At 37.0% G+C, this 20,812-nt stretch overlaps 1 protein-coding gene across 5 annotated transcripts in view; it reads left to right on the forward strand.

Moving 5' to 3' along the window:
* EXOC4 (exocyst complex component 4) overlaps positions 1-20,812 on the forward strand; it is a 1,166,755-nt gene that overhangs the window by 500,714 nt on the left and 645,229 nt on the right. For all 5 annotated transcript variants that reach the window (XM_069087253.1, XM_069087255.1, XM_069087256.1 and 2 more), the window contains 2 exons: positions 4,637-4,782; positions 8,073-8,161. In XM_069087253.1, the coding sequence (XP_068943354.1) occupies positions 4,637-4,782; positions 8,073-8,161 (235 nt within the window). The remainder of the gene's footprint in view (positions 1-4,636; positions 4,783-8,072; positions 8,162-20,812) is intronic.

The raw sequence follows: 20,812 nt of genomic DNA on the forward strand, positions 1-20,812 counted from the left end.
CCCCTTATCTTTGGACAGAGATTCATGTAGTCTGCAGGGCAGGTGGGATCTTGGGGCATCTACTAAGTGTGAAGGGCCCCAATTCTGGGTGCTGGATATTTTTGTGCCTTTAGTTGACCAAGATTCACATCATTTTTGCCAGAGAAGATTATCAAGGGAAGCATAGCTTGGATGAACCTCTCCTTACCCTCCCCCCACAATTCCTGGTAAAATTAAGTTCTAGGAACAGTTGTTACCTTCTGGGGAAAAACAAAAAACAAAAACTAGGTTGACTCTTGCTGCAGAGAGAAAGGGAAAAACTGTTAGTTATTGGTCCTGTCACAATATCTCATCCTTACCCTCCATCCTGGATAACTTCTCGACATCTGCCCTGCCAGTGTGCATTCATACCCTCTTTACCACCCAACCAGTGTTATCCATTTCTAGCTATGAGAATAGTAATCGGATCCATATTATCATTGTTACTGGAAAACTATGCCACCTGAGTCCCCTATGACTCTACTTGTCATCCCTGTGACTTACTAGACTGGTACAGCAGTCCCTGACTACCACTCCTTCATATGTGTTTCCCTTCACTAGAATGTAAGCTGATTGAGAGAAGGGACAGTGTTGTTTTTGTGTCTGTAGTCTTGACACAGTACTTATCATAAAATAAGTGCTCAAGAAATGCTTTTCATTCATAGCTTCAAATCTGCGTTCCTTTGGCCAAGTCTAGTACACAGTCATATGGTCTCTAAGCTAGAAAGTATGTGATTTTTTTTGAGATTTTAATTTTGTTTTAGATTATTTTAAAAAAATAAGTGCCTAAGGTATGAGAATATAGCTTTTTTCCCCATGTCCTAACTATTTCTTGCCCTGCTATCTTTTATTCTTAAACATAATTTTAAAGTGACAATCTTGCTTCCATTCTGTGCCAGAAGTCTTGCTCAGTAATTTATTCTAAGTTTTCTAGGCTTTTTGCTTTGTTTAGCGAGGGTCCTTCTAACTGTTCTCTTTACCAAAAGCCTTTTCCTCACCTCAGGCTCTTAAAAAGGAAACTAATAGGAAAAAACAAAAACAAAACCACAGTGCCCCTGTGACCCTCTGTATGAACATTTCTCTTATTCCTATTATTTTGTCTTACAAGGAAGATGTAAAAGGTCCTCTACTAACATGTTGTTTTCCCAGCAAGAAAGAAATATTTTCCCACTTTGCTGTCTAGGAAAGATTGTAGGATCAAAGGATTTATAACTGAAATGGACAAGAGACAGAACAGTACTTTTACTTTTCTTTCTCCCTTGTCTTTTAAAATGAAATTTACATAAGATCTCTGACCTGACTTAGCTAACAGTCTTTCACCACGTTGCCCTTAGAATTTGACTTTAGATATTGCTGCAGTTATGCAATTTAAAGTGACCGTATCTTTTACAACAGAACAGAATTTTTTAAACAAGGAATTAACAATAAGTTAAACAAAAACATTGAAAAAGAATGAATATATTAATGCACTTCACTAATGTATTCATATATTACACATTAATGCATTTTAGGGGAAGGCGAAGGGAATACAAACTTCTGTAGCTCCAACTAATAGGCACTGTACTAAGCACTTTACAAATGCTGTTGTATTTGATCCTCACATCAATCCTGCATGGTAGGTGCTGTCATTTTCACGTTTTAAAGTTGAGGAAAGTGAAGCAAACAGAGGAGAAATGACTTGCCCAAGGTCACACAGTTAATGTCTGAGAAGTATTTGACTCATGTCTTCCTATAGACTGTACCACCTCTCTGCCTCATTTCAGGCTTTTAATTTTATTCTATTTACAATGGGAAAATTAGGGTCACTAAGTCTGTAGATTCTTTAACTGTGGTTCATGCGTTAAACCTTGGTATAGGAGCAATATCAGTTAATTTCAATCTATAGAAAGATGTGGAGTTATGGTTAAGTGAATATAATTACATTTCCCTGCCTTAGTAAGTAAAGTATATTGGACTTTCTTCTACAGCTGAAAGTATTGTAGTTGTTTTTGAAATATCAGTCTTATTGTATAGCATTGTAGATGTATATGTAAATAATATTTAGCCTGAGTAACTATAGCTGGAGTTTATATAACACTTTCAAGACGGGAAAGGACTTGTATACATTTTCTTTTCTGAACATTTAGAGATCCTTAGGAGATTGTGTGTGTGTGTGTGTGTGTGTGTGTGTTTAAAAGAACTCTCCATATTGACCTCTTTTTTATAGAATTAGGTTGTTGAGAAATTTTGGATATTTGAGTGTTTTGCTAAGTATTCTGGTTAATCAAGATTTATGTTATAGTGTATTGAACTAGAAGGGACAAGGAAATTTAATGAATTCTACCACACTTCATGCTAGTCTAGATGTTAAACCAGTTGAAAATACTTGCCCTTACAATTAAAGTAGATTGCCAATGGTATGAAGCAGAGGAAAGAGTTTGAAATTGGGAGTCAGGTGACGTGGGTTCACCTCTTAGCTCCACTACTTACTAAGCTGTGGGGCAGATACTGAATTGCTTGAGTATCTAAAAATTCTGTTTAGTTGAGTGACTTGTGAATAGATTCTCTGGTGCTGTGGTAGAGAGTCTCAAAAAGCAAGAAAATTGCAGTGCCCTTGATGCCATCAGCTCTTACCTTTGTCAGGACCTCCTCTTTCTCTTACCTTCATTTTTCCTTTTCTACTGGTTACTTTCTTCTGGCTAAAAACACTGCCTAGGTTTTTTAAAAAAATCTCTCATGGGGCAGCTAGGTGGCGCAGTACAAAGAGCACCGGCCCTGGAGTCAGGAGGACCTGAGTTCAAATCTGGCCTCAGACACTTAACACAAAAACTAGCAAGTCACTTAACCCCAATTTCCATCCAAAAAGAAAACAACAACAACAACAAAAAAACCCCCAAAAAACAAAAATATAAAATAAAATCCTGAATTTATTAAAAAAAAAAAATCACTCTTGACCCTGAAATTCCTCCAAGCTCATCATCCTATATAATCCGTTCCCTTTCAAACTACATAAAACAAGCAAAAAACTTCATGTTTTACTCCATTTTAATTTCCCTGTATAAATTTATCAGTGATCTATTACCTGCTAAATCCAAAATGACTGCCTATCATTTCTCAAGTTTAAGCCTCATCCTTGACTCTTTCTCAGGGCCCATTTCTAGTCAGCTGCCAAGGAGACGTGATCATTGATCCAGAGTTGGAAAAGGAACCTCAGAGTTCATCTAGTCCAGTTCCCTCACTGTGTTGTTCAGTAATTTCATGCGTGGCTGACTCTTTGTGACTCTACTTGAATTTTTCTTGACAAATATACTAAAGTGATTTGCCATTTCCTTCTTCTGTTCATTTTGCAGATGGGCAATTTAAGTGACTTACCCAGGGTCCTACAGCTAGTAAGTGTCAGAGGCCAGATTTGAACTCAGGAAGATGAGTCTTCCTGACTCCAGGCCTGGTATTCTATCTACCAGGCCCCCAACTGCACCTTATTTTATAGTTAATGAAACTAGGTCCCAGGAAGAGTAAGTGACCTGCCTGAGGTCACACTGCTGAAGCAGTAGAGTTTGGTCTGATGTTGATGATACTGAGTTCATCTGCTGCATCTGGGGCAGTCCTTGCTTCTGTCTTGCTGCTGGACTTCATGACTTTGGGGGAGAGAGTAAATCTAACAACTTAGTGCAACTCTGCCTTACATCCAAATCACAACACAAGTCAAGACTTCACCCAATGATGTCACTGGCTCCCCTTGAAAACAAAGGACAAACAACAAATATCCTAGTTCATCCATTTATTTCCTCTTACCTGGACTATTGAAGTAGCTTCTTAAATTATTCTGTCTTTTATTTAGTCTCTCCCTTTACCAGTCCATATTTCCCCATGTCTGGAATGCCCTTGTTCCTCAATTCTGCCTCTTTGAATTCCTAATATCCTTTAGTGTACAACTTAGGAGCTAACTAATACATGAAACCTTTTCTGATTCCTTATTTTTTTGTTTACTCTTTCTTTTTTTTTTTTGAGGGGGGAGGCAAGGCAATTGGGGTTAAGTGACTTGCCCAAGGTCACATTGCTAGTAAGTGTCAAGTGTCTGAGGCAGGATTTGAACTCAGATCCTTCTGACTGCAGGGCTGGTGATCTATTCACTGATCCACCTAGCTGCCCCTTGTTTATTCTTTCTTCTTGAAATTACCTTGTGTTATTTGTATTTACTTATCTGTGCATTTGTTGTATTCTTCTGTGGAATAAGATCCTTGAGGTCAGGAACTTTGGTTTTTGGTCTGCAGTGCTTAGCATAAGACCTTATGAAGGCAGATAATTAATAAATATTTGTTTAAGTGAAGGTCACGTATTTTCCCAAACATTCCATTCTTAATAGCACTCCTGTGATTAGGGCAAAAGTCTTTCTGTCTCTTGTCCTTCCATCATCTCTTTCTTCTTCCCCTGATCCTTTAAGTGTGGGGAACAAGAAATTGACCAGTTATTAAAATAGTCTTCAGTTTAGAAAACAACTATGGAAAACCTAAAAATATCTGGATTAGTACAACTTTGGCTGTATTGAAATGTAATTGGATTGTTATGTATTTGCTGATTTAAGTCTTCTTAGCCTATTAGAACTGTATATATTAAACTGTTTTCTCTACTTGTGTAGATGCTGCTGACAGAGTATTTGGATATGAAGAACACTCGAACAGCTTCTGAACCATCAGCTCAGCTTAGTTATGCCAGCACGGGACGGGAATTTGCAGCTTTTTTTGCCAAAAAGAAACCTCAAAGGCCAAAAAACTCTCTTTTTAAGTAAGTACTAAGATGGCAGATAGGAGTGATTGTTATTTCTTCAAACACACTGGGACTTATAAGTTGCTTGACAGTAAATTACAATATTCATTTAAAGCTTTAGTTTGAATGATGTCATAGTAAGTTGATTTTGAAAGGCTTTCTTCAGTTCTTTGTACTATTGTTTATTGTTAAAGCTACAGAGTCTGAAAGTGATTCTTAGAATATCTTCACTGTTTAATAAAAAATTCAAGGAGCTTGGGGAAATTAATGGGAAAAGAATAGTCTACCTTCTGAGAAAATCCCTAATCCTAAGTAGTTATTCTTTTTAATAAAACTCCACATTATTTATGTTCTTTCAAGCTCTTTGGGCACAATATTAATTGGTCAAAGGATTATTTCTTTCCATTTTTTACCTTTTCAAACTTGTTTGCCTCAGTTTCCTTATCTGTAAATTGAACTGGGGAAGGAAATGACAAACTACTGTAATGTCTTTGCCAAGAATCCCAAATGAGGTTATTAAGAGTAGGACACAACCAATTGACCAAAAAAAAAAACCCCTCCTTTCTCTCTTTTTCTTTAATATTACTTTCTTTCAACATTTCTTTAAAAATCCCTCCAATTTTCTTTGTTATAACTGATTTCCTTGCACATGTACACCGTCTTCTATTCCACTGGAATAGAACATATAATACCTTCTTTCTCCATATAGAATAAGAACCAGAAATGGAGTTAAGATTTTGTTTTTGTTGTTTTTAAAAAATTTTTGAGTTTCTATTTTTGTATATAGTTGAGCCTTCTGTACCCTTTACTGAGTCAATTTTGGAATTGGTGTGCATTTTGTATTTTTTTAAAGAGTTGAATTTACTTTGGAGCGTGTTTTCTCTTTTCCATAAGTATTATTCAGTTACGTATAGGAACGAGATAACTTTGGTATAGTTAGTGTACTTCATACCTTCTGCTAGTCTTTATCTGAGCATATGAAGGAATGTTAAGGGTTTTTAGTCAAAAAAAATTCTTGACCTCTGATTTTCAGCCCCAGGTTTCCCGCACAATTGTAACAAATTCATGAGCATGGTGCCCATGACTCCTAGCAGGTAGAAAGGATTACAGTTTCAAAAAAATCTTCAGGTTGTGAAGGGTTAAAATTTTGGTGAAATCCCATTCTTCTCAAGTGCACCAAGTACTTTATTATCTGTCATTAATTGTCTCTAGCTAAGGATAATTGTGTGTCTTTAACAGCTCTCCTTTCTTAACATGTTTGTCTTTCTTTTCCCTTGTCACAACCCTACTTTTCTCTTACTCTCTGACCAGTAGCTTTCAGTGTGTTTTTTGGAGGTCACTTCTATCTCTTCTACAGTTGACTGGCAGGTAGCATGTTATGCCCACACTACACTGCCTTATAACAGGCTTTTGGTGCCCGTTCAGGTTTTGGCTAGTACATAGTGAAGAATTAAGTGTAATGATTTTTTCTAACAGGCTTTTGTGCCTAAGTCTATTTATTCCTTTCCATGGTCCACGTATGGCCTTTCTCAGTCCTTCAGTTCTTGGGTTAAAAAATGATAGTGCAACTCCCTCTAATGGAAACCTAGCTTGTTGTCATTCCTGCTCCTGTCCTTTACCCCCCCTGACAGTGATATGTGAGAGGGTGTCTTTGTGTCTGTTGCCTACTGGAAGGTTTTGTTTTTATCTTTTCAAATTTCAGTGTTGAAATGGACCCACCAATGAATTCTCTTTTCAGTTGTTCATTTATTCTAGTTGTGTCCAATTCTTCTTGAGTACAAGGACAAGTGTCCGTTGGATTTTTTTTATCAAAGATACTGGAGTGGTTTGCCATTCCTTCTCCAGGACAAACAGTAGTCAAGTAATTTGACCAAGGTTACACAGCTAGGAAGTTTCTGAGACTGTCTTTGAACTCAGGTGTTTCTGATTCTAAGCCCAGTACTCAGTGCATTGTACTACCTAGCTGTCTTGCATCCTTTACCTTCTTTCTAACTTTCCTTTTTTTATTTGTTGTTTCAGATTTCAGAAACCTATTCGGTTGTGTTTTGTGTCCTTAGTTTTTACTTAAGACTCTGAATATTTTTCTTATGTTATTCATTATTTCAGATTTTAGGAATCTATTCAGTTATCATGTGAATTCTCTCTTTCTTGTACAGGGCCTTATAAGGTAGATAACATCTTCCCAACTTTTTTGTTATGTAACTGTTTTTGTGGAGGATAGAAACATCCATTTTACAATTCTGTAAAAGTATTTTATTTGATACTTGGTAGAGTAAAAAGCAAATGGTATTTTAGTAGATATATTATCTTGAGGGCTCTAAATTATAGTCTGTGACTGGATTTCATTTTTGGGGTAGTTAGTTAACAGTGTTTCCAAAGTACTCCCGATACACAAAAGCCTTCTGGGAATGATAAAAGTGGAGTTGTTGTCCAGGAACAGAGAGCAGGAGTCTTAGGTGAGGGACAACTGTGAAATATTGAATCTTTCAGAACTGGATACTGATATGCTCATAATGACACTTAAAATGACCCTTATTGCTCCACAGTTCTGATCATAGCACTCCTCTGCTCAAAAATCACCAGTCCCTCCCTAGTGCATCTAAGATAAAGCTGCAGCTTGACATAATGTTCGACAATCTGACACCAATCTCTCTTGGCAGATATATTTTATATTACTTCTCTCATTGTAGTCTTCATTCCCATTCCCTGAAAATTGGTGCTTTTGCACAGGCCGTCCCCTGTGCTCTTCTGTACTCTGCCTGTTAGATTCCTTAGTCTCTTTCAAGGCTCAGTCTAACAGGAAGCCTTTCTTGGTCCCCTAGTTATTAGGTTCTCCCTAGTCTCTCATTACCTTGTATTTATTTGGTGTTGTTTATTCAAAACATTACAGCACTATTATGCCGATGTTAGTTCTAATGTTACCCTCTCCTCTCACCTCCCAATAGAAGGTAAACTTGTTGAGGACAGGAACTGTGTCTTTTGTTTTTCATCCCCAGCATCTTGGATAGTTTCTTGCACAACTAGTCACTTGATTAGTATTTGTGGGATTGTTGAAGCATTGAATGAAGATTAAATTAACTTGGAAAAAGACCTACCAGGAGACTGAAGAGAGTTCGAACAGTCCAGCAGAAGTCAGACACTGACTTTGGTCTTGTTACATGTTGTTGTTATTCTTCTTTGTTTCCCATTGCTTTCTTGGTCATGATGCTAGAGGAGCAGTTGTGGGTTGATTGGGCTCTTGGTCTTTCGGATTTGGTGGTCTGTGCTGTTTTTATCTAAACCTTTCCTGGCCTTTTGTTCCACTGTAGGTTTGAGTCGTCTTCCCATGCTATCAGCATGAGTGCCTACCTGCGTGAGCAGAGAAGGGAGCTGTACAGCCGCAGCGGAGAACTTCAAGGTAGGTACCAAAACTTCACAGGCAAAGTTATTTTTTAAGGGCAAAGTCTGAAGCTTTTCTGACTTGTAAGTTTATAGCCTCTATTCACAGGGTACTTTCAAGATAACAGAAACTTAAAGACTTGATAATCTGTTCCTTCTATCACTTCCCAACATCTGCTGCAGGGCAGCTCAAACTGTCACTATGACCACAGAATTCAGACTAGTTGCTATTCAAGAAGGAGCTCAAGGCAAAAGATGGGATCAGACACTCCATGCTCAAAGCTGGCAGACTTGGGCCTCATCAGACCCCAGGAGAATTCCAATATTCTGCTTCTGTCTGTCACTCTTCATTTTTGCTATTATTTTTGAGGATTCCTGGAGGATAAAGGCATGCCTGAGGATTGCAAATGGAAAAATTCAGAGTCCATTACTATGAAAGGGAAGAAAGATAACTCTGAAGGTTATAGGCCATACAGCTTAATTATGATACCTGAAAGATACTGGAACAAATTATCAAGAAATTGATCTGTAGACACCTAGAAGAACACAAGGCAAAGGAATCTTACATGAGAGTTTTATGAAAAGCAAATCATCATCCTAATAACGCTACCTTCTTTAGTGTTGAGAGATACAGAAGAAGCAGTTGATATGCAGGTTGGGTTTTGCTAAGATTTTTGATTTGGTACCACTTGACATTCTCAGTAAACCGATACTATAGAATCTGAGTCAGAAAAATCCATTTCAAAGACCAGTGATAGATGGGGCTTCCATCATTTGGAGGGGAATACTTGTTAACTGGTGAAGTAAGAGGTCATTTTTAGGTTCAGTTTTATTTCATATTATATCATGGACTTGGATGGTAGAAGTGAAGGTGGGTTTATTAGGTTACTTAAAGCTGTGAAAGGTAGGGAATGTATGTTGATTGGTATCTTAAGCTCATCCTTTGGATCACAAGCTAAGTACAAGTTAGCAATGTACTGATATAATACTGGGGCAGGATAATAGAAGCATGCTAGCCTATGGATGAGTAATCCTTCTCCTCTACTATATTATTTGATTGGATACTGAATGCTGCATCTTATTTTGGTTCCTTCATTTTATGTGGGATGTGAAGAAGTTGGAAGGTTCCTGGGAAAAGAGTAGCAAAAGTGACTAAAATGATTGGAAAAAGAAATTGTTGAAATGGAGTAAATTTAACCGACAAATTCTTGTTGAGCACCTGCTGTATGCATGGTAATATATGTGGTAGTAGGCAGTAGCTTAGTGTCAGGTAAGTGCTAAAAATAATAAACGAGTTCTGGAGGAACTCAGGGGGTGGAAAAGTCACATTTTATTGCAAGTGAAACCATAGACAGTTTCACCTCTACAGAAGACAGAGTTTTCAGCTAAGTGACAATTACTAACACTACTTTGCATGATTAATGATGATTTAAATTTTTTTTCTAAAGAAGCTTTATTTCCAGTTTATTCATCAATTGAGGTATAATTCAGGTAAGAGTGACATATTGAAGACATTGGAGCTGAGCAGGGATGTGAATATAATGGGAAGATTTTCCTTTTCTTAACAACATACTCAAAATGTGGTACTTGGCAGAAATATTCTAATATAATAACCAGTGCTCACTGAAGTAGAAGGATACTTTTTGATAATGGAGACAAGTAGTGGGCAGATAGGTCAAATTAACTCTTAAAGAACAGCTTTGGCTCTTTTGCTAAATCACCTGACAGGAAAACTGCCCCATAAGCTAACCTGATCTTTTAAAAACTTTGCTAATATTTCTTTTTGGAAAGAAAGTTTCTATGTTGAATGCTTTTAACATTTTAACAGGAAAAATAAAAGAAAAGAAAAATCATACCTGCTTTCCATCATAAACGATTGTTCTTTTTCAGCCCTTCCATTAATCTGCCTGATCCACAGACCATAGCTATATCTGCATTTTAGCTTCATTCTTGAAAAGGTCTAATTGAATTGTTGAGTCAGATTGGGAGACAGTGGTGGAAGGCTGTCTCTTCTGTGAATGCTGCACAGTTGTAAGCTTTTTTTCACAGCAGCTCAGGCCACAGGGGTTGACCGTTCCCACTCTTGCATAGGAGCATGACAAAGAAAGCTACCAAAAAGAGCATCAAAGTAACATTAAAAATCTCATGTAAAAAAAAAAAGTCCCTGCCACCTCCACTCCCACTTTATTTAATTAAAAGTGTTACACATCCAAAAAGCAAAGGAATTAATTTAAAAAAGAGCTTTCTACTCTATCAGGTCTTCCCAATTGGATCTAAACATTACAGTACAGGTAATTTATCATGTCTTCTACTTTTAGGAGTGGGCAAGTTCAGTTTTGAAGTGTTGTGGGATAACAAGTAGATGGTGTACTTCTGTGAAATTCTCTGCTTTTGTCAGTAGCATCATGTTTCTTTGAACCTCTTGAGGAATTTCATTCTATTTAAGTAATTGTGTTATAAGATAACAAGAAGAATCATTTTTTAAATGAATATTTATTATGACCATAGCTTCTTGAATCTTAAATTGCCTGATAAAATATTAAGACACATAAAAGTAGTGGTTTGCCACAGTTTTTATGTTCAGTTCTATAGGAAAGGAAGGTAATTGATTAATAGAGAGCTCTTTGGGAAAAGCATATGTCTATGAGTTAACCATCTTGGCCCCATCTTTGCCACCCACCACCTGTGTGACCTTAAGCCAAACCTCTTACACTGTGCTTATATTTCCTCATGTGTAAAGTGGGCATAATTATACTTGATTTACCTGCCTTACATGTTTTGATGATAAAATTAAACTAAATGTAAATATAAGTTGTCTTTGAAAAAATAAAAGATGTGTAAAAAGTTAGAGTGGGGCTATTCTTTTTTTAACCTATGAATTTTGCTTTCTTTAATTTTGAATCTTTTGTCATACCACTTTTCACAGCAGGTATGAACCTTATGTATTTGTTTGGTAAAGTCTATAGTTGTGGATAATAGTTTATAAATGAAGTAACAGTCCTTGCAATATGTTTTCTCCTATTGAGAGGGGAAGGGGCATGAAGAATGACTTAAGTGCTTTTACCTGCTTTGATTTAAATGGAAACAAATCCCATGATGATGATTACTATTCCTGCTTCCACATCTCTGGCTACTTTGAACTTTTGTAGCATATAGTTTAGGCTGTCAAATGATTCAGACTTTGAAATGGTCTTACTGCTTTAGAACTGATATCTCCCAAAATAGCATCATAAGGGTTAGGAGCCAGCAATACCTGTGTTTGACCTGGCTTGATCTGACTTTTAACTTCTTTCTTGAACCTGTTCCCTTATAGTTCATTGGTTGGGTCATGAAGTCTTAAAAATTTTGAGTAGCATGATTTTCATCTGAACCAATGTCTTCCTTTATGTATAAAAATCAAGATTTAGGATTGGTCAACTAGCTTGTGATTATTTACTTTGCAGAATAATTCACTAAAAGTTACTTTTAATTAACAAACCCCCTAATATCATATTTAAAGTACTGCTTCATTTGTACACAGTTTTTCACTGACGTGTCTTTTATATAATATGAGGTCCAGGGGTGGCTAGGTGGTGCAGTGAATAGAGCACTGGCCCTGGAGTCAGAGGACCTGAGTTCAAATCCTGTTTCAGACACTTAACACTTAACTAGCCATGTGACCTTGGGCAAATCAATTAACCCCAATTACCCTCCAAAAAGCAAAAAAAATAAATTTAATATGAGGACCTTAGTATAGTAGAGTAATTTTATATCTGTGCCATGTAACCTCACATATGTAGCTTCATTTAAGCTGGGTGAGGAAATACTTAAAGATTTGTTTACTATTTTTTTAGTGACTGGACAAACTATGCAGGAAATGATAAAGAAATTTTTTTTTCCTAAAATGGACATAGTTGCTATGAAGTTGTTTCTAGTCTTTCATGTGTCTGCACTGTTTCAGACCTTAGCAACTCAAATCAAAACTTAACTACTAAATATGTGCATTTAGGTTCTTGGGATTTTAATCTTGCCATTTAATTTTAATCAACATAAATGTAACATTTGCTTTATAATGAGATATATTTTCATAGATATTTAGAAAGACCTAAAATCTCTACTGCAGAAATTTCTTCTACTAGTACAAATTATGTTCCTTTCTTCCTATAAATTTTCTTTTTCTTTTTTAATATTTAAAAAAATTTTGAGTTCTAAAGTCTCTCCCTCCTTCCCTACAGCCCCTCTCCCACTCATTCTTTCTATAGATTTTCAATGGAGATATACCCAATATTCTTGAATAGTTCTTGAATATGAAAGGCAGCTATCCATCCAGTATGCCTCATTCTCACAATATAGTTGTTCCACTTCCTTTCTATAGTCATAGGATCATAAATTTAGATTTAGATCTGGAAGGGACCTTAGAAATCAACTGGCCCTGCACCCTCCTTTTCATATAAGGAAATTGAAACCCACCCAGAGAGGTGACGTGATTTGCCCACGGGACACTGAATTTCATTTCAAGTATTGACTGTTGATGAAGATTTAATCTTGATTTTAATGGCCACTATGAATTCTATTTCTAATTTCCAAAACATTATTAAACCCTAATCATTAGGATCATTCATAGTTTCAAGAATTATCCTCCTTATTCAGTCACTGAAAAAATACTAAATATTATCTGACTGCCAGGAGATATGGGGGACACCATTTAACACCAAAACAAAAGTTTACATGCAACTGTATGTAATATGATAAGATTCCAAAGGACATGAATTATTTTGAAATACAGTTTTTAAACTATTAAAATAAAACAAGTTCACCAAACCTAGGTTAAACTCGGGTTAACACTTTGTTTTAGACTATAAGATTTAAAGAAAGGGCATTACCATTCACTTGACAAATGAAGAAACTGAAACCCAGAGCCCTTGCCCAAGGATTTACAGATTTGGCCTTGGTGATATAGTTCCTCTATTCCTTATAGGCAAGTAATTGGTTATATGGTACAAGTGCATAGACCACACTTTACAATTTTCAGTTGCTTTTTGTATCACCTCTAGTTGTGATTCTTCTGAGATCATGGTTTTCATAATTTACAGCCATATAGTACCTGTGGGAGAATATAGTTATTGTAAATATTGGCTTTCCAAAGGACTGGATATGAATTGTGTGCACTTTGATTGAGGAAATGATTAAACAAGCTATTGTGCCTAAAAGTAATAGAATTTCATTGCACTATAAGAAGCAGTGAATATGAGGAATTATGAAAAGCATATGAAGATTTGTGTGAACTCATGCAGAATGAAATGAACAGAACCTGGAGAACAAAGTGGAAATGACTATGGTGATATAAATTACAATATCACTAAGACAAAGCTGAATTCTTAGGTGATTATAGTAATCTGTCTTGACCTTAGAGATCAGATGGTAAACTATACTTTCCTCTTTCTTTTGGTAGAGCAGTGGGAGACTGAAAATGCATATATATATTAGATGTGGTCACAAAAACAGTTGGTTTCACTTAATGGAATTTTTGGTAACGGGGGTGGGTATTCATTGGTGATGCAAGGATTTGTATCAGGAAATGACTGTGAAGTCAAAATAAAATAAGGCATCAATAAAACTTACTTTCATTTTTTATAAAGAATAATAATTGAGGGGCAGCTAGGTGGCGCAATGAATAGAGCACTGACCCTGGAGTCCAGAGGACCTGAGTTCAAATTCGGCCTCAGACACTTAACACAAAACTAGCCATGTGACCTTGGGCAAGTCACTTATACTGAATTGCCCTACCTTCCCCCCTCCAAAAAGCAAAAAAAAAAAGGAAAAAAAAGAATAATAATTGACCTGGGAGTGTTCTATGGATGGTTCTTACCTTGCATATAGTTAGGACAACCCCAAGCAGTGGCCTCTTCCTGCTTTCTCCACCATTCTGCTTTCTGAAAGCTGCCCATCAGAGTTGGGGAAAAAAGGGATTTTGGGATTTATAGCTGGAAGGGATCATAGATCTAGTGCTAAAAGTGTCCCCTGAGGTGCTTGTTTTATAGATGTAGGAACCTAGGCACAGAGAGATTGTAACTTGTTCAGGTTCACATGATTCTTAAGTGTTCACATCAGGGTTTGGACTTGGGTGTTACTGACTTAATGTCTTAGCAGTCTATCTGCTTTGCTATGCAGTTGCCTGATTTTACAAATAATTTAGTCCTTCTTCCCCTTGCTGCCCCTCATGCTTCTCTGGTACAAGAAGACTAATGGGCTTATCTTTGGATAACCCAGTCAGCTAAAAAAGCATTAGAACTTCCCCTGCATGATTCTGTTACATCCAGGCCACAGATCGTTTGCTTTGGGGTCCTTAGGACTTTTAAAAAATTGGGATACTGTCCAGGAAGCTGGTGGCTATGCCCATAATTCCCCTCCCTGCTACCATCAGTACTAGTCTGGTTGAGATATTGAAATTTCTGGACAAAGAGGGATATGTGTAGGGTTTAGGCCATATTGCAGGACCTCCAGAGTGAAATCCAACCTCAAGTTCCTGGATTAAAAATAGAATACTCAGCTTAGACTGCAGGTGGTGGTGGCAGCTTGGTTATGTATGGAGATTGCAAAGTTCTCTGTGCATATTTAATTCTAAGCTTTTAGAGTTGTGGTATGGCTGTAAATATGTACAGAGTAACTTTTGGCTTTGCCACAATTCTAGGCTTGAAAAGCTTATATTACAGTAGTATATGTGAATGATCTATGAATATTGTAATAGTCATAATATAGGATGTTCATTCCTAGATTTGTGATGACATATCCTGAATTGCAGCCTGCTCATTTGCATATTCATGTATGATTAACCCACATAAGTCCCATTTTGTTTGCACATTAAAGCTTTCTTCTGACATCAGTCAACTAATTTACATATTTCTATTTGGTTGGATAGTAATATTTGCCTCAGAATACAAGACTCTACTTATGCTCTGAGTAGTTTTTAGCTACACATCAATTCTAGACTAATAAAATCTGGTGAACCCTTCACAGTGCTGGGCTGGAGTTTGGTATCCCATCTCTATTACTGATAGACCTTATTTTATTTTAACTCAACTTCCATTGTCAGAGGCTGAAAGGTAGAGAGGGCTTTCTCAGTCAAAGACTTACTTTCCTTTACTCACTTTTATTTATTTATTTTTATTTTCAGTAACATCAGAGGGTCTAGTGGAAAGAAAACATAGCTTGAGAGTTAGAACTCCTGGGTTCATATTCACAATCTGCCACTTATTCCCAGTGAAGCTATTTTACCTTCCTGGATTTTAGTTTTCTTCATCTGTAAAATGAGAGGTTTGGTCTGGATCAATGATTTCAAATTGAAATAGAAATGAGGGCCACTAAACCATGCATAAGAATCCCTGCAGGCCACATATCAACTTACAAAACCACATGCTAATATTATCTGTTTAATTGTGTTTTTATTTATATTGTTAAACATTCCCCAATTACATTTTAATGTGGTTTGGACTGCATTTTGGGAGTACTGTGGGCTGAGACCACTTGTTGGATATCTCTGCTCCAGATCAGTGGAAATGAACCTTCTAGTCGTAGTTTTGTGACCTTATGATCATACTGCAATCCTAGAAACACAGATACAGTGCTGCATACATTGGACTGTAGGAATTTGAATAATGTACAAGATAGATATGTTATAAATATTTTTATCACAGCATCAGTTTGTAGGCCTTGGGTCCCTGAAGTGATAAGGGGTTTGTGAATTCACAAGGAAATCCATAAATAAGCAAACATTTCTTCTATAAACATACAGTCTGTCCCCTATTTGAGTGTAAGCTTATTGGGAGTATGAATAGTTTCATTTTTTATACTTATATTCCAAGCACCTGTCAGAGTGTATGATTAATGTCTGTACCACCATATTTTCAAATGCATCATGATATCATTGTGATTCATAAAATCCAAGTTCTTTCAAACCTATTATTGAATTCATAATGGCTTCTTTTTATTATATGTCACAGTTTACAAAAATTTAACAGTACAATTACTATCATATGGGGCTACATATATTCAAAAATAAGAAAAGAAAGAAAAGTGGAGGGAACTACTAATTTTTCCTCTGACCAACAGAAGTACTGGGAGTCTCCTGTCTGCTTCTTCCTCTTGGAAAAATTAAGAAGTTCTCATACTCCTCATTGCTCCATTTTCCTGGGGAGGAAAAAGCTAAGACAGAGACCATGGTTAGAGCAGGGCCAAGGCTTATTTTTGATTGACCTGAAGGGAAGAAAAAGGAAAGTTGAGGGAAAAGACACTGGCAGACCTTTCTGAAGTCCTGTCTACTACTTATAGTCAAATCATATTCTTTTAATCATATGTCTTTTTGTTAAGATCCAAGCAAGCTCCTCAGATCTTTTACCTGGGATGATTTTATCTGCATTCTAATCTTTGCCAGTGAAGGAATCAGTTTTGAATCAAGACAATCCACCCCCATTCATAACACACACAACCCCTCCCCCCCAGGTTTGTTCCACATAACTAAATGACATTAAATGTGTTATAGAAATCTGAAATCAAGAGAGTCCTTCCCCATTCATAAATGGGGAGCTGTGCTCTTAATATGGGATCCATTGATGAATACTTTTTAGTTGCTTGGAGCCAAATAAGGAAGGAGATATCCTCTCCTCCATTTCAAATGACTAAATGGTGTCAGTTGTTACCTACCATGTTTTCAAGGATGAATGAGCAGAGGACGCCTCCTAACAATATTAGCCACATTAGCTGAATAAATTATCTCAGATCTTAAACTTTCATAACAATAATATTGCTTCCTTCATTTATATTGTCTGTTTATTTAGCTCTTACTTTAACCAGCAACATTAGAGTAACTATGGTAATCGTCTTTAGAGAATTCAGCCAGAAATTGATTATAATCCAGCACTGACAGAGGCTCACTTAAGACAGTATTTGAGAGAGTCTAATGAACCCATTAAATGACCTTTTATTTTCTCCAGGTGTTATCCCTGTATTAAGTTAGATTATCAGAAAGTAAAACACCTGCCTTGATTTCTCTCATTGTCATCCATAAATGCCCACATGAGTCAGGCCAGTCTACCGTGCCACCAACATTTCTAGAGGGCCATGGGAGACTTTTCTGTTTCAACAGCATCAATAGCTTTTGTATAACTGTAGTTAAAAACCACAGACTTAGGACTTTGATACAAAGATCCATACAATATATTCCTCCTTGAGTTCAATTCCAGGAAAAATCCCTCTCTACAAATGAATTTGCATACTTTCTTTTGCAAGACAATAAATACCATATAACTCAGCATGTTTTCTCTTTTTGCATTAGCTGCCAGGAAATTTGTAACTAAATTTAGTAATTAGCTCAACTAAAGTGCCTGGTAACTGCTATTTCCCATTCTCTTCTTTAGGTTATCTCTCCTGATTTGAATGCCTAATTTTCAAATTGTTAATTTTTGTGTCTCCTCAACTCTTTTTGGATAGAGATGGAATTTATTTAATCTGGGATCCTCTTTTTGTAAGTTCCTCTGCCATTTACCCAGTATCCTTTAACTCCCCCCTCCCCCTGTCCCGGCCCTTTCAGGATGTTATCCCATTAGATGTAGCTCATCACAGTGCTAGGGCACATCACTGTTCCTATTTCACTGAGATAGATAATCTCTTCAGTGAAAATCTAGATAGTTATTTTTCATTCTGTGTGGGTTTTGTCCATGTGCTTCTGTAATTCTCTATGGACGCCCTGCATCCAAAGTGCTGGAGATCTTCCTCTGTGTCACCTGATATGATGTAGGTAGTAGTACTGGTGCTGATTGTGTTTGATCGCACTGTCTGACCATCTCATTTCTCTCTCTTTTTCATTCGTCTGTACCTTAGATAATGTTTTTTATCCCCTTTTTAGGAGCAGCTTGCCATTGGTAAAATACTGTAGCCCGTTTTTGCCCACCCTGAGTCACCATTACCCTTTGAATGACTTGAAATTTTGATTCCTTGGAGAGTGAATATTCCATGACTTGAAGTTGTAGAATGTCACCAGAAGAATACTGATATTAAGAAGAATATTTTAGGGGAAAGAGCAGGAAATGGGAATATGATCATTGAAAATGCTATGTGATTTCCCAGATTCAGTTGATCCTACTCTCTCTTCCTCTTCATTTCTGGGCCCATTTTTTATCCATATGCCATCCAGAGACAATTTGGAGCTCACCCATACTCACACAGATTATGAATAGATTAGTTAAGTTTCAAGCTGAGAAAGCACACATTCTACAGTGGAATAAGTGCTGACTTTGGAGTCAGAGGGCCTTAGTTTGAATCCCAGTTTTGCCCCAATGGACAAGTCATTCAGTCTCTCTGGGCCACTGTTTCTTTATAAAATGAAGGGACTTTGGACGGCCAGGTAGCACAGCAAGTAAGAGCACCGGCCCCAGGCTGGTATGACCTGGAATCGAATCCAGGCTCAGATCCTTAGCACCACACCCAGAAATAACTGGCCTTATAACCTTGAGCAAGTTACTTAACCCCAATTGCTTAAAAAAAAAAAATGAAATGAAATGAAAGGACTGGACAAGATAAGTTCTAAGTCCCCTTCTGATTCTAAATCTCGGACCCTCTGACTCTCAGAATCTAGCAGTCTTTCCAATCAAACATTAATTCTCTGCATTTTTATTTTAAAATAGAATACTTGGGCTACCTCTCTAAGGATGCTATCCTCCTCTCCCTTCCCCCTTAAACCTTAAATCTTGCTTATCTTCCTTTTAGGCCCATGAAGCTCATAGATCCTACTACCACTTATAGATCTAGTATAAAAGCCATCTTGGTAGGACCATGGTTCATCTGTCTCACATTCAGTGGTTTTTATCAGCCATGGCCACAATTCTCCAATCCTCAGTTTCCCATACTCCTAACCTATGGCACCCTTGCCTAATCTAAATTCCTCTTTATGAGAAGAAAGTGAATACACACATTATATCAAGAGTATGATAATTATTGTTCTGGAAAGTTATGTGAACAGTAAGAAACTAATTATGACTTTTATCAAGGTTTCTATATCTAGCTCATTTTCTTGGGTCCTTTCCCAATGCCCATGCTTTCATTATCTTTCTCGAGTCAGGGACCTAGTTCTAGTCTCTCCTAAGGCCTCCTGAATGTCCTGTTTGTGCCATAATTCTAGTTCTACTGATCCTCTCGGGTAAGATTATGACCAGTGCCATGCCTAGTTAGTTGGTAAGGTTCACCTTTTAACTTTGACTGAAACTTGTATTGCTTTGCCCACAGACACATATGTACATTGTACTCATTGTTATAAATAATAAAAAGTCCCATAAAGCTACCAAAGATAATCTTTTTCTTCACAAGATCATCCACCACACATTCTTAGGGGAATAATTATCTTGCATTGCCCTTCTTCCCTCCCACTTTTAGCAAGAAGCTATAACTTTGTATTTATTTTAGTAATATGTATTTCATTGCTTTCTCAAACTGCCAAATATTTACTCAGCAGGCTGGTTGGAGTGTGCTCTTAGTCTGGGTCTGTGATCTCCATGTTCTGTATCTGTATTCTCTCAAAAGAAGTAAAAAAGAAAATGTAATCCATTCACCTTCCACTCTACAAATCCACCATTAGAAAATGCTATTACCTCCAGTTTGCTAGAACTTCTTAGGTGGGGTGTAGAATTAATGCCAATCTCATAGCCTTTTGTGTTATGTAAGGGTAACTGTATGTGGTTATGATGTTTAAGGAGATGTGAGTTAGTGTTTGATTTATCAGAACCGTACCCTTGTATCATAGTTTTCAGTCATGGAATTCATGAAAGGTTTTTCATATAACATACATTAGTAGTAGGTTGCTTATTATTTTTTTGTGGACAGTTATTGATGCATCATTAAATGCAAGTAAGGATTTGGGATTCCTTTATCAGTGTTAGAAATAATTCCTAATTCATCGACCTTTGCTTTATCAGCCCAGAACTTTCACTTTTTATGTATTTCCCTCTAGGGAGACAGTATAATAATGAAAGGAATCCAGGATTCAGTGTCATGCAGGGTTATAAAAAATGAAAACTTTAAAAAAAACTCCTCTAATGTAACCAATCTTTGAGAGGTGAAATATTACCACTGATTAAATCCTGGGCATTTGGTAAGCCTAGAGTCAGAAGATCTGAATTCAAGTACAAACTCTGCCTCTTCCTGACTGTTGCACTTTGTTACCTTCATTACATCCTTCAGCTAGGCTGGCATTTATTAAGCCTCTACTTGTGCCAGGCACTAGGGATAATGAAGACCAAGCAAAACAGTAAGAGCCTCTTCAAGGATCCTATTGTCTTGTGGGAGGAAATAGTAGGTACACATATAAACCATTACAAAATGTATACAAAGTCATTACAAGGTAATTTGTTGGGGGAAAGCCTGATATCTTGGTGAGCAGATGAGGTAAAGCTTTAGGTAGGGCTTGAGCTGTGCCTGGAAGGGAGCTAGAAGCAGAAGGTGAGGAGGGCAAGGGCTTCTCATCCATGAGTCACATACAACCTCTGCAAAGACCCAGAGGTGGTAATGGGATGTTATGGAATGTTATAGACCGTAAATAGCAAGTAGACCAAGAAGAGGAGTAACCTTCATAATCCTCCATGTTTTCATCTGTAAAACAGGGACCTTGGGTACCAAACATTGCTTATTTTATAAGATGTGGTCA

This window comes from Petaurus breviceps, unplaced genomic scaffold (genome assembly GCF_028583685.1).
Source record: "Petaurus breviceps papuanus isolate PSGF00001 unplaced genomic scaffold, PetGlider_PUasm1.0 181, whole genome shotgun sequence".
In the NCBI taxonomy this organism is placed as follows: Eukaryota; Metazoa; Chordata; class Mammalia; order Diprotodontia; family Petauridae; genus Petaurus; species Petaurus breviceps.